We start from the raw sequence: 14,866 nt of genomic DNA on the forward strand, positions 1-14,866 counted from the left end.
TCTTATCTGTTGCTTTTTTGGCGGCCTTGCAAAAAACTTGGCCAGGCTCTTCCTTGTCGGAGCTAATTAGTTGGAAGCAGCCTTTTTATCTGTGAAGAAACAGAATTCATAGATGAAACGTTAAAAGGTGGGGCTGCTGCCTTTGTCTTGTGTTTGCTCTCTTGGAACCAGGTTTGGGTCAGAACACCAGTAAGATTCTGCCGATAGGTGAACAGGAATAAAGAAACTCCTCAGAAGTAGTTTTACATGTCATTACCGAGGTCTGCCAGGGGTAGAGGAAAACACCCCCTCTGGTTGCTGCTGCAGGTCGATTTAGATCAGCGGTGTCCAACCTTGGCAACTTTAAGACTTGTGGACTTCAATTCCCAGAACTCAACTCTCAGCTTTGCTGGCTGAGGAATTCTGGGAGTTGAAGTCCACAAGTCTTAAAGTTGTCAAGGTTGGACACCCCTGATTTAGATGATCTCTTCTTTTCTGCTTCACCCCAAAAGCACAACTGTTTCGCAATATAGCACCCCTCCTTTTCAGAATGCATTTCAGTCTATTCCTCACTCCCACAGTTATCCCAGCCTAGACCAATCTACACAACCAGCCAGCCTTGCCGGGTGCCTTTTGGGTAGGGGTGGGTGGGTGCTTCCCCCGACATATTTGCACACTTTAAGTCCAGCCCTAGCTCGCAACGCCTTCCGCTCGCATCCAAGTCAACAAGTCTGGCCTGACCAATGAACGCGATAACCCTCCCAATTTGGAAGGAGGAGAGACGAATGATGTGCTGGACCACTATGAGAACAAACTGGAAGGCAATTCATGTCCACCTTGTGACCAAAATATCGATCTTCGGCAAAGAGAAGGCGAAAAGAGTAGGGAGTGTGTGTGCGCGTGTATAAAACTCCCACCTTGAAGAACGGGGTGATTTTTTTTCCTTTTTTTGAGGTTGCCTGTTTCTTCTTTTCACAGCGGCAGCCAACAATAGCAGCGTGAAGCAAATGTACACGGTCTCCTTAGTTGTCGGGAATAATCTGTCTTTTTGCACAGAGGCATTCAATGGCCTGAGAAGCAGATCGGTTCTCAATTGACAGCTTCTTCCGAGCCTCCTTATCGGACGTGATGGATTCTGGATCTAGCTTTTCTTAGTAGCAGGGTCCAACAGAAGAGGCCTTGTAGCGCTGGCTGCCAATTTGCTTCCAGATTCAACTCAAAGTGTTGGTTGTCACCTTCAAAGACCTACGTGGTTTGGGATCAGGTTTATGTGAAGGACCATATTTTCCCAATCGCATCTACCTGACCCACCAGAGTGGGGAGGTAGGGGATGCAGGACCAAGAAGAAGGACCTTCTCCGTGGTGGCTTCCTCCCTGTGGAATATCATCCCTGCAAAGATAAGATTGGTCCCCACTTTGACAGCCTTCCCAAAGGACGGGAAGATCTGGTTTCGACGAGAGCCTGGGGACTTCAGAGTGGGATGGAGCCCATCAAGTGCCCCCATTTGATTGTTGTTGTTAGTGGGACAGGGGCAGAGGCGGTATTCAGCCGGTTCTGACCAGTTCTGGAGAACCGGTAGTGGAACTTTTGAGTAGTTCGGAGAACTGGCCAATACCGCCTCTGACTGGCCCCACCCCCATCTCTTCTCTGCCTCCCATTGAGTCCCAGCTGATCGGCTGGGTCTTCTTTAGTTGCCCCGCACAGGAGAACAGAACTGGAAAGCAGGTTAGTGGGGTGGGGAGGGAATGGGGATTTTGCAGTAATCTTCCCCTGCCACGCCCACTAAGCCATGCCCACCAAGCCACCAAGCCACGCCCACAGCGGTCTTCTTTGGTTGCCCTGCACAGGAGAATGGAACTGGAAAACAGGTTAGTGGGATGGGGAGGGAATGGGGATTTTGCAGTAACGTTCCCCTGCTACGCCCACCAAGCCATGCCCACCAATCCACGCCACGCCACGCCATGCCCACCAAGCCACAGCCACAGAACTGGTAGTAACCACTGGACAGGGGATATTGCTTCTTATTGTTCTTGTATTGTTCTTTTATTCTTACAAGCCACCGAGAATCACTGAGAGCAAGTTGGGGTGGGGGGGCATATATATATATTTTTTCCTAAATAAATAAATTTTGCTTTGGAGGTCAACACAACAATTGCCAATGCAGTCCATGGACTCCTTGATTCTAGGAATCTTGGAGGCTTTGATTGAGGAGAGCTGAATCCTAATGAAGCATTAACTAACAGTCTAATTAAGAAAAGGACAGTCCATTGGCAAGCTGTAACTTCACTTTCCCTGCAGATCCCAAGGCCGGCTGCCAAAAAATTTGCACCAGGGGTTCAGAAGGACAGAGAGGGTCAAGTTAAACTTGACTCCTGAAAGCCATGTCTAACAGGTTTCTTGGCAGTGTGACAGAGGTGGTTTGCCAGTCTGCCTTCTCCTGGCAGTTTTTCAAAAGCTTCCCCGTTGGATCCACAGCCCAAAGATTGCCATCCGAACACAAATTGCACACTCGCTCCGTTCATCTCCTGACACCAACCAAGGTTGGATTGACACTTCAAATGGAAGTTTGCAACCCACTGCTCCATCTTTTTTGAGCTACGTTGGATCCCGTACTGAGGATGGTTTGTAACAGAAAGATGACGAGGAAGGAAATGAGTCTTCAGGGATGACTTTCACCCATCGTTTAACTACATCCAGAGAAAGGCCACTTTAGCAAATAAGGAAAAACTGTGCGTTTCTCTCATTACTCTCTTCCTGAGCAGTTAGAAAAGGGAACCAACTCTGGTGGCATTTTGGGAGGGTGGGGTGGAGACCTTGGGGTACCCCAAAGACTGTCTTCAGTTCCAGCAAATTAATACCCTCCTCTTGGACAATCCCTCCCCCACGGGCAGGAAGGGATAAGACAGCATCCCCCCTCTGCAAGAATGTAAAATATAAACAATCAAGCAACAACTCACAATCACCTAAGAAAATATGTTCCGCTGGGTGTGGCCCACATTTCAAATCCTCTTAGAGATATTTCTGTGGGGTCCTTGGTACTCCCTGAGCTTGCTGGTTTTGTTTGCAGACATTTCCTTTCCCAAAGTAGGTAGCATAAATCAGTGCACTGGTAGTAATTTGGAAATGAAACATCTGCAAGAAAACAGCCAAGCTCAGAAAACACCACCACACTTCAATCCTGAGTTGCAAATAGTCTTTTCTATCTGTTATTATTCTACTTGGATAGAGGTGGTCTGGATATAGTACCTGCTTAAATTAATGCTATGGCTTCTCTGCGAAGTTCATTTTGAAGATGGCCAGAAAAACTCAAGTAGAAAAACTCGAGTAAGGGGCGCGCATAAGCGCACAATCGTGCCTACCGTCCCTGTCTTATTGTCCCCAATTATTAGTTCCTATTTCTTGTATTTAAACTTATGTTTATTCTTGTTTCTGTTATATTGTAAGCTTTTGACAAATAAATAAATAAAATAAAATAAATGTTACCATGAAATCATGGTAATATCATGCCACTGGCTTTTAGTTTATTTCTCCACCCAAGTCAGAAGGGTGGCATAAATTTAAAAAGTCCTTCATGGCTCCATAGAAATGGAGAGAACACCTTACAGAGGATTACAGAATAACGGAAGTGGAAGGGACCTTGGAGGTCATCCAGTCCAACCCCTTGCTTGAGCAGGAGACCCTAAACCATTTTAGACAAATGGCTGTCCAGTCTCTTCTTAAAAGCCTCCAGTGATGGAGCATTCACAATTTCTGGAGGCAAGCTGTTCCCCTGGTTAATTTTTCACACTGTTGGAAATTTTCTCCTTAGTTCTACGTTGCTTCTCTCCTTCATTAAGTTTCTGTCGATTGCTTCTTGACTTGCCTTTTGGATAACAGCTTGACCTCCCTCTTCTTTTGTGTCAGCCCCTCAAATATTGGAACGTTGCTATCATGTTTCCCCTAGTCCTTCTTCCTGTTAAATTAGACATGCCCAGTTTGTGCAACCATTCTTCACAAATTTTAGCCTCCAGGCCCTTAATCATTTCAACTGCTCTTCTCTGCACCTCTTTCCAAAGTCTCAACATCTTTTTCCCTTATCCTCCCAATCTCGAAAAACCCCAAGCAATCTCCTCTTGAGATCCTTGGAGACTGGACTCCAAACAACTTCACTTGAGGAGCTGTAACCTGCCCCACAAGCAGAACCTTTGAGCATTCAATCCCTCCATCATAAGATAGAATTCCCCCTAGTTCCACATTTGTTGTTTTCCTGGCAACCAAAGTGTTTGGTGTTTCCTGTTAAGGCTGTCCCTGGGCTGTGTTCTTAGAAGGTTACCTCCATCGTGCTTTTAAAAGTTCTTCCAGTGCCCGTCTTAATCCTTGCAGATTGTCCTCGATTGGAGGTTTTAATAAATTGTTTTATTAGGACGGTTTGTTCTTGTTTGAGGTACGAGGATTTTATTCGGCTTTTATTGTGCATTGCAGCGAATATGATTGGCTATAAAGGGAGCAGTAAATCTGAAAAAATGATAAATAAATCATACTAATAATACTGACATATGGTAGGAGCAGAACCTGATTTCCAGGAGAAGAGAAAGCTGTGGTAAATATGGTTTTGCAAGCTTTGTTTGCAAAAGGAAAAAAATATTTCAACAGAGAAAAAGAAAAGAACTCGCTGTTGCTTAATTCTCGGAGGCACAAAAGAGTTTTACAGTCGGTTTTTGTTATCGAACTTCATTTGCAATACAGTTAATAATACATTTCCCACATGTAAATGGTTTTGACTATAATAAACTGATTTTTTTTTTTAAAAAAAGCAAGGCGTAGAGATAAGAGCACAACAGGAACAAAACATTTAGGACAAACAATCCCCGTTTGTTCCCACTCTGCAGAATTTTGTGAAAAGAACTCGCCCGTTGTCTCAGAAAGAACAGAACAAAAATAGCAATTCAGAGTTTCAGGGTGAAACTTTCCAAAGGGCAAACTTTTGAACTGTGACAAATATTTCCATTCTGAGATTTGGAATTGCTCGATGGAATAAAGCATGTCTGCAATAAAATTAAATAAACAAAATAAAATTCAAAAGACCAAAGAGTATTAAAGGGTAAGATGGGCAGAGGCTGACAGAAACGGCATACAGGAATCTTGGATGGAAAAAAAGAAAGAAAGAAAGAAAGAAAGAAAGAAAGAAAGAAAGAAAGGAAGGAAGGAAGGAAGGAAGGAAGGAAGGAAGGAAGGAAGGAAGGAAGGAGGAAGGAAGGAAGGAAGGAAGGAAGGAAGGAAGGAAGGAAGGAAGGAAGGAAGGAAGGAAGGAAGGAAAGAGAAAGAGGGAGGGAGGGGGAGGGAGAGGGGGAGGGAGAAAGAAAGAAAGAAGGAAGGAAGGAAGGAAGGAAGGAAGGAAGGAAGGAAGGAAGGAAGGAAGGAAGGAAGGAAAGAGAAAGAGGGAGGGAGGGGGGAGGGAGAGAGGGGGAGGGAGAAAGAAAGAAAGAAAGAAAGAAAGAAAGAAAGAAAGGAAGGAAGGAAGGAAGGAAGGAAGGAAGGAAGGAAGGAAGGAAGGAAGGAAGGAAGGAAGAGGGATGAAGGAAGGAAGAGGGAGAGAGAGAGAAAGGGAAGGGGAAAGGGAGAAAAGGAAAGGGAAGAAGGAAGAACAGAAGGGTTTCATTCAAAATAAAACATTTGCAGTCAAGCCCTGTTGGCATTATCAGTGGAGACTCTCAGTCATCCAGGACCAGGTCATAGATGTCCCAAAGATGCTTTTTTAAAGAGACAACTGAACTTTCTTGGCTTTTCCTTGAAGGGGTTTCACTTCTCATCCAAGAAGCTTCTTCAGTCTCTGATTGAATAATGGAGAATGGAAAGAAGGATTGATATTCCTTGCAGTCATCTGGAAGGAATATAAATCCTTCCATTCTCTACCCTTCAGTCAGAAACTGAAGAAGCTTCCTGGACGAGAAGTGAAACAGTTTCAAGTAAAAACCAAGAAAGTCCAGTTGTCTCTTGAAAAAGCATATTTGGGACATCCATGACCTGGATGGTTGAGAAGTTCTGCAGACATTTGGCCATCTTCATCCAAAGTATGCGTTCCACCACACAGGTACATTTGAAGGTGGGGGGAGGAATCCAAGAAGGTCATCCAGTTAAGGAAGCACTATGAGGACCAAGTTAACAATCAAAATGTCAACATCTATACCAATTGGGGTCAATTTTTGCTTACCATAGCTTTATACTAAATCCACCTCCTTGGTGTTAAAGCCCAGGGAATTTCCAGGTTGGCGAAAACTGTTAAGGAACAAGAAAGAAACAGCTTAGGAGTTGATCAATGCAACAGAATCTATAAATACTGTATATTCTATCTATCTATCTATCTGTCTGTCTATCTATCTATCTATCTATCTATCTATCTATCTATCTATCTATCTATCTATCTATCTATCTATCTATCACAAAAGGGTTTTGAAAATTCTTGTCTTTCAAAGGAGTGCTAAAACAGGCCACACAACGAAGCTGGCTGCCGTACCACCGAAACATTTGCAATTATGAAGAAACATGTTTGCGAAGCAACTTCTTTTAAAAATGGGTCTTATCTCCTATGAACAATACTTCTTTACCCATAACAGACATAACAGAATAATAGAGTTGAAGGGGACCTTGGAGGTCTTCTAGTCCACCCGCACCCTTGCTCAAGTAGGATCCCTATTCCATTTCAGACAAATGGCTGTCTAAACTCTTCTTAAAAACCTCCAGTGTTGGGAGCACCCACAACCACTGAAGACGTAAGCCTTAGTAAGACTACACCTAGAATACTGCGTCCTGTTTTGGTCACACTATAAAAACATGTTGAGACTCTAGAAAGACTGCGGAGAAGAGCAATGAAGATGATTAGGGGACTGGAGGCTAAAACATACGATGAATGGTTACAGGAACTGGGCATGGCTAGTCTAGTGGAGAGAAGGACCAGGGGAGACATGATAGCAGTGATCCGATATCTGAGGGGCTGCCACAGAGAGGAGGAGGGGGTCAAGCTGTTTTCCAAGGCACCCAAAGGCCAGACAAGGAACAATGGATGGAAACTGACCAAGGAGAGATTCAACCTGGAAATAAGGAGGAATTTTTCTGACAGTGAGAACAATCAACCGATGGAACAGAAGTTGCCTTTGGAAGTTGTGGGAGCTTCATCCCCGGAGGCTTTCAAGAAGAGACTGGACTGCCATTTGTCAGAAATGGTGTAGGGTCTCCTGCCTGGGCGGCAGCTGGGGAAATTAAACTAGATGACCTTACAGTGCAAGGTCCCTTCCAACTCTGTTAATCTGTTAAATGTGTTTTAGTCCTTACCGCCCCAAAGTCTTTTTCTCACCTAAGCGAAAAACAGCTAAGTCTCAAGTTTTGCTACTTATTCTACGGAAGATATGCTCCCTGGTTGTTAGAATGTTGTACTCTATTCAAAATGTCATATTGTTAACTCAGCAAACACAGAGAGGAATTTTACATTCATAAATCCCTCCAGGCAAAAGACTAATTTTGCTGTAGCAAGGTAGTATCTCCTCTACCAGCATGGACCCAGATGCTGAAACTAAAAGAAACTGCCACACATTTTTAGGACAAGTGGTAATTGACATATTTTTTCGCCCAGGAAGTTCCAAAATAATTTTGACACCTTTGCTAAGGAACATGTTTCCAAATCAGACTGCCTGAGCTAGGATTTTGTCCTGAAACGTATCGGCGTAATTTCTGCTCGCAGCAAAAAGGAGTGTTTTCCCAATATTGGAATTAATTTGGAAATAGATCATCCCAAGTTGTTTTTTAAAAAAATAAACATCCTTTTGGGTTTGTCTCAGTTCTGGTTGACTCCTGGTAGGCTTCATAGCAATCATTAAGATGTGGTTGGTTTTGCAGAATCTCTGGGGTCTTTGCTGCGCTCTGACCTTGGTTGTTTTGTTGCAGATGTTTCATTACACAACAAGGTAACACCAACAGTGGTAGAAGGGTGTAGAGGAGGAGGAGGAGGAAGAAGACTGTCGGGCCCCTGATGTCCTCTGAGCTTGGTTGCTTTCATACAGACTTTTCATTACCCAACTAGGTAATATCATCAGAGATATTGCCTAGTTAGGTAATGAAACATCTGCAAGGAAGGCAACCAAGCTCAGAGAGTATCAAGGACTTCACAGTTCAACCTCGAGCTATAAAATTCTTCTTTTATATGGTATCTCCTTTCAGTTTAGCAATCCACAGCCTTGTTGGTCTCCCACTCAAATGTTAATGGGGTCCGACTCTATTTGGCTTTTCAAGATCAGTCTAGTTCATGGATGCTTGTATCTAACTTGGCTCTGAAAATCCATACCTGAACAGCAAATACCACAATGAGTTCAACAAAGTAAGATCTAGTCTTTGGAGAGTGTGACCCTATCCATAGCAGGCCCCAAGAAGGAAGTTGAAACCCCACCAAAATGTGTCAAACAAAAATGGACCATCACAAATCTGCCAATGGGAAGGAAAAGTTTGGTCTAGTAGTTAAGGCACCAGGCTACAAAGCAAGAGACAGTGAGTTCTAGTTCTGACTAAGTAAGGTATGAAAGGTATGGCTGGGTGATGTTGGATGGTAACCAGGAAACAGTAACTTCATGAAAGCCAGCTAGGTGACTTTGGTCCAATCACCAGGAGACCGAGTTCTAGTCTTTCCTGAGATATGAAAACTGGCTGGATAACTTTGGACCCATCACAAGGAGACTGGGAATTCTAGTCCTGCCTAAGGTATGAAAGCTGGCTAGGTAACTTTGGGCCAGCCATCAGGAGACTGTGAGTTCTAGTCCCACCTTAGATATGAAAACTGGCTGGATAAGGTTGGGCCACTCCCTCTCTCTCTCAGCCCAACCCACCTCACAGAGTTGTTGTTGTGTGGAAAATAGGAGGAGACAGGAGTACTAGGAATGTTCACCGCCTTGAGTCATTTGTAAAAATACTAAAGGTGCAATACAAATAAATAAAATTTATGATTAATGCCACTGTAAAAGCCATCTACAACTTTGCGTTCCATCAAGTCATCCTGGTGTCCTAAAGTCCTTTTTTCTCTCTCTCTGCTCTTGATTGTATCCAATTTGACAAAATGATCTATGCGGGAAACAAAAGGGAAAATACGCCATGTACCCAATATTTTATAAAATAACGAGCTATACTTCATTATTCAATGCAATTTTCTCTCCTTGCCATACTTCTGTTGAATTTTAATCAAACATCATACCGCCCTCAGATGAGAAAGGGTGGAGAGTGAGGAAGAAAAACCCCTGTAATGGTTCTTCTAATTGCTTGTTCTATGTCATTTGTAACTAATTACTAATTACTTTGCAAATTCTCCATATCTTTTTGAAACACCCTTTTCAAGAGGAAAACCCCTCCAATATTAACTAAAAAGGGGCACATCTGCAATTAAATTCTCCAAGCAACAACTGCCTCCAACTACAAGGTAGTCTTGACTTTCAACACTTCGCTTAGTGCCCGTTCAAACTTGTTTGAATTTTAAAAAGTGAAATTTTGACGGTTTTTCGCCCTTACAACCATTGCAGTACCCCCTTGGTCTACATACGTTCAGCAACTGACTCATATTTATGACGGTTGCAGGGTCTCAAGGTCTTGTGATCCCCTTTTGCAACCTCCTGACAAGCCAAGTCCACGGGGGGAGCCAGATTTGCTTAAAGACCATGTTGCTAACTTCGCAACTGCAAGGGATTCGCTTAACAACGGCGGCAAGAAAGGAGTGTAAAATGGGGCAAAACCAGGGGTGGGATTCAAATTTTTTAACAACCGGTTCTGTGGCCATGACCTCATTTGTGGCTTGGTGGTCATGTGACTGGGTGGGCATGGCTTGCTGAGTGGGCGTGGCTTGGTAGTCATGTGACCGGGTGGGCATGGCTTGCTGAGTGGGTGTGGCTTGGTGGTCATGTGTCTAGCTGGGCGTGGCTTGTATGTAAATATTGTAAATAGTTATGTAAAAATTTAATTTATTTTAAAAAAGAGCAACTTTCACCCAAAATCAGGCAAAGCAGGCAGGCAGATTGAGTTGCTTGCAGAATCACAGATTCACTCAGATCTTTCTGCAATCTGCTGCCTGAGGCTGTCACATAAAATTTGCTTGAAAGTAAACTCATAAAATTTGCTAGCAAGCAAAGTCACAAAATTAACTCAGAACACACCATGTATGTAAATATTGATTTTTTTATATAAAAAAGAGCAACTTTTACCCCAAATCAGGCAAAGCAGGCAGGTGAGTTGAGTTGTTCACAAAATCACAGATTCACTCAGAGATCTACCATTCTGCAATCTGCTACCTGAGTCTGCACTGAAAAAAATAGATGCTTCAGTCCTAAGGAAGGTTCAGCTCTGCTTTTAGATTAGCTAAAAAGCAAGAAATCCAATGATTTCCTGCTTTCTAGCTAATCTAAATCTCCTGGCACAGCAGAACAGCTGGTGCTTGGGGGGGAAAAGGGAAAAATAGAAACTTATCAGGCAAGTTTGATGGTGCTCATGCCAGGTAAAGAGAGAGTAGGCAGGGAAAGGAGAGGCGGGGCCAGCCAGTGGTGCAATTTGCCGGTTCTCTGAACTGGGCAGAATCATAACAACTGGTTTTATAGAACTGGACCGACCAGGTAGAATCCTACCCCTGGGCAAAACCCCCCTAAGAAATGTGAACAAGGAGGGTGAATTAACTAATAAAAATAATAAAGGCAGGATTAAAAAATAATAATAATCCAACCTAAAAACATTGCCTCAGATTATAGGACAATAAATAAAGTTTATCCCCCTCAAAAAGTAATCATAGTTGGGGTTTCTGATCCTACCTCATATTCAATTGTGTGTGTGTGTGTCTGTGTGTGTTGTCTGTGTGTGTTTTGTTCCACGTGTCACCCAATTAGCTTTTATGCCAAGCCAGGACATTGTGTTAGCCTCGGCTAAAAGAATCACTTTCCAGCGAGTGACAGAAAGACCTCTTCCATAACGACAAATAATGTCTGGATCCTCATGTCAAGTGACGGTGCGTCCAAAATTTGTTTTCCAATGAACCTTTGCCGATTAACAGCTGTACCGAACCAAGAGATTTGAAAAGCCCACTGAGCACCCGTGAATTATGAACTATACATTTCCAACTGTTTAAAGCTAATGTACCATAATCGGTCGGTGAAGCTGGTGGGGGCGGAAAAAGCCCAGATCGCTACCTTTGTTAAGGTGAACGCTTGCAAATAAATGTTATTTAGAAGGTAGAAAACCAACAAGGGTTGCCACCAAATTTTGTTCACCCTACACAACAATGTGCTAATAAGTAGGTATACATAATTACCTAACACACCTCAGACCCTTACATGCCCAGAGTGGAGTCCACGGCCTTCAATTTATTTCACAAGGAAACGTTCATGACAGAACTCCACTGTTTAATATTTTTACAAGCGAACATGCACAAAGAGTTCAGGAGACCCAATTAAGTTAAAATGCAACCTACAATCATCTTTTATGCACATGGGTAAAAGAGGGCTTATTACATAATAGCTAATACTGCATTTTACATCCTTTAGATGATGAATGAACAGTAGGGATAAATAAATAGTTGTTAACCTAATCCTACGTAGCTTTTTCTCTGGTAATATCACACTACTAATTAGAGCATACAAAACATTTGCTAGACCAATACTTGAATACAGCTCATCAGTCTGGAACCTGCATTACGTATCTGATATTAATACAGTTGAGAAAGTCCAGAAATATTTCACAAGAAGAGTTCTCCACTCCTCTACTCGTTGCAGAATACCTTATGCCAACAGACTTGAAATTTTAGACCTAGAAAACCTAGAACTACGCCGCCTTTGGTCCGATCTAAGTAGAGTATATAAAATCATGCATTGCAATGTCCTACCAGTCAATGAATACTTCAGCTTCAACCATAACAATACATACAAACACAATAGATACAAACTCAATGTAAACCGCACCAAACTTGATTGCAGGAAATACTTTCAGCAACCGAGGGGTCCATGTCTGGAATACTCTGCCTGACTCTGTGGTTTCTTCCCCAAACCCCAAAAATGTTTAACCTCAGACTGCCTACTATTGACCTCACCCCTTTCCTCAGAGGTCTGTAGAGGGCTTGCATAAGCGCACCAATCGTGCCGCCTGTCCCTGTCCTATTGTCCCCATTTATTCGTCCCTATTTCCTGTATTCTTACTCATGTTTATACTTATACCTATTACCTTGTAAGCGATTGACAAATCAAATAAAAAAATAAGTAAAAAATAAAAGGAAGGAAAGAAGGAAGTGGGAAGGAAGGAGAACAGGGAAGAGGAAGGAAGGAAGGGAGAGAAAAGAATGGAGGGAGGAGAGAAAAGAAGGGAGAGAATACCCATTCCTAAGAGGTCTGTAAGGGGCTTGCATAAGCGCACCAATCGTGCCCCCCATGCCTGTCCTATTGTCCCCATTTATTCGTCCCTATTTCCTGTATTCTTACTCATGTTTATACTTATACTTCTTATCTTGTAAGTGATTGACAAATCAAATAAATCAAGCACTTTTTGTATACAAAGAAAAAAATATATAAATAAAATATTTTTTAAAAGAATGTCCACTGGGGATCTTGATTTATATAATGACCACACCGATACGGCTTTTATGACTTTGGTAAAAACGGTTGCAACGTCTAAAGGAAGGAAATGTGTCTGGTGAGATTCATGTAAATTAGGTGAAAAAACAATACACTTGCTTACTTTAGCTACCGGTAGTCCTCGTCTTACAACAGTTCGTTTAATGACCGTTCAAGATTACAACAGCACTGGAAAGAAAAGTGACTTATGGAAGTTTAGTTTAGTTTATTTTATTGTCATTGCACCTTGTACAATGAAATCAAGGTGTCATTGCACCTTGTACAATGAAATCTTCAGTGCACATCATGACCATGAAAATAAACACAACCACACATCCTTCACACTCCACACACTGAATAGAAAACCCCTGATATCGCATTAATATTGCTCTATACAGTAGAATTCAACAGAGTTCCTGCCCTGGGATATGGAAGCTGTTTTTCAGCCTACTTGTTTTTATTATTATCCTGTACCGTCTGCCAGATGGCAATAGTTCAAAAAAAAAAAAAAGGTGACCACGATGAGATGTATCTTTGAGGATGTTTTGAACTTTCTTAATATATTTTATTATAATCGCAAGAATCGGAAAGATTCAGCAGCCAACACAGTCTAACAAGACCACGTTTAGCTGACGTTCAGACTGAATTTTAATTACCAATCACAGTGGTAAGCTGCCTGTCCCTGATTTTCATCGGCTGAGCAATTAAACTTGGCAAGAGTTCTAATCCCAACAAAAAAAAGTTGAAGGGTGAAAGACAGAGAAAGACTACATAAATTAGCTACACATAATGGAAAGGAATGCACCGATTTCTTTTGGTAACGTATTTCTGTTGCCAGAACAAAAACAAAATAAAAACTTCTCGTTGGTAAAAAAAAACAAGGAGAAATTCTCACGGAAAGAAAATGCAGACATTTTTTTTTCGTTCAGTGTTTTTTTCCCCCATTCTCAATATTAGCCCATTCATTTTTATTCTATATTGAAAAAAATTGCAATGTATTGTTGGGGAGGAAGAATCTTGTTTTATTCCTTTTCTCCACTCTCAATATTAGTCTTTTTTTAAGATTTCATTCTGTATTCAAAATTATGATAACATTTTGTTTAGAAACGTCTTTCTTCATTCTTCTTATGGATTAAAAATTACAATAACATTTGTTTGTTTTTTTAAAAAAATATTTATTTCCTTTTCTCCATTCTGAATATAAATCTTTAAATTTTTATTCTGTATCTGAAACTACCATATTTTTTTAAACGTGGTTCTTTCATTGTTCTTTTTTTTCCACTCTAAACATAAATTCTTGTTAGGTTTTATTCTGCATGAATAACTGTAATGAAATGTTATTTAAAAGATAAGAAAGGAAAATGCGGATGAAAAGATTGGTCAATACTTTTAAAACAATCCACTGAATTGAGCCCTGCAAGAAAATACATCATCATCATCATTATTATTATTATTATTATTATTATTATTATTATTATTATTATTATTATTATTTTCAGGTTTCCTTCTTTAAACCATTTCAAGTCTAGACAGCAGGATTGATCTGAGCTGAGAGCAAACAGAAGATGTTCAAACACAGAGGAAGGAAAAACATCCTATACTCAGCAGGCTTCAAATCCTCAGTATCATAAGAACTGGACTAAATCAAGGTGTATGATAAGGAGGGAGGGAGATACAGAGAGGGAGGGAGGGATGGAGGAAGAAAGGGGAGGCGAGATGGAGGGAGAGAGGAATAAGGGAGAGACAGAGAAGGGAGGGAGGGAAGGATGGAAGGAACCATGGAAAGGAAACAAGAAGGAAGGAGAGAGAGAGAAAGGAAGGAGGGAGGAACGGAGGGATAGAAAGGAAGGATGGAAGGAAGGAAGAAGGGAGGAGGGAAGAAAGAGAAAGAAAGAAAGAAAGAAAGAAAGAAAGAAAGAAAGAAAGAAAGAAAGAAAGAAAGAAAGAAAGAAAACAGATGGGGAAGGAGGGAGAGTGGGTGGAAGGAAAGAAGGGAGGGAGGGAGGAAAGGGAGGCAAGATGGAAGGAGAGAGGAATAAGGGAGAGACAGGGAAGGGAGGGAAGGAAGGAAGGAAGGAAGGAACCAAAGAAAGAAAATAAGAAGGAAGAAGAGAGAGGAAGGAAAGAAGGAAGAATGGAGGGAGAGAAAGGAAGGATGGAAGGAAGGAAGAAGGGAGGAGGGAAGAAAGAAAGAAAGAAAGAAAGAAAGAAAGAAAGAAAGAAAGAAAGAAAGAAAGAAAGAAAGAAAGAAAGAAAGAAAGAAAAACAGAAGGGGAAGGAGAGAGAAAGGGGA

The 14,866-nt window shown here is 41.7% G+C and overlaps 1 protein-coding gene across 9 annotated transcripts in view; it reads right to left on the bottom strand.

The window, feature by feature from the left end:
- Positions 1-14,866, bottom strand: part of ARVCF (ARVCF delta catenin family member) — a 241,802-nt gene that overhangs the window by 175,989 nt on the left and 50,947 nt on the right. For all 9 annotated transcript variants that reach the window (XM_087913376.1, XM_087913366.1, XM_087913369.1 and 6 more), the window contains exon 3: positions 6,171-6,235. In XM_087913376.1, the coding sequence (XP_087769502.1) occupies positions 6,171-6,173 (3 nt within the window). In that variant the 5' untranslated portion in view covers positions 6,174-6,235. The remainder of the gene's footprint in view (positions 1-6,170; positions 6,236-14,866) is intronic.

Source organism: Pseudonaja textilis, chromosome 15 (genome assembly GCF_049901715.1).
Source record: "Pseudonaja textilis isolate UNSWEBS1 chromosome 15, rPseTex1.2, whole genome shotgun sequence".
NCBI lineage: Eukaryota > Metazoa > Chordata > Lepidosauria > Squamata > Elapidae > Pseudonaja > Pseudonaja textilis.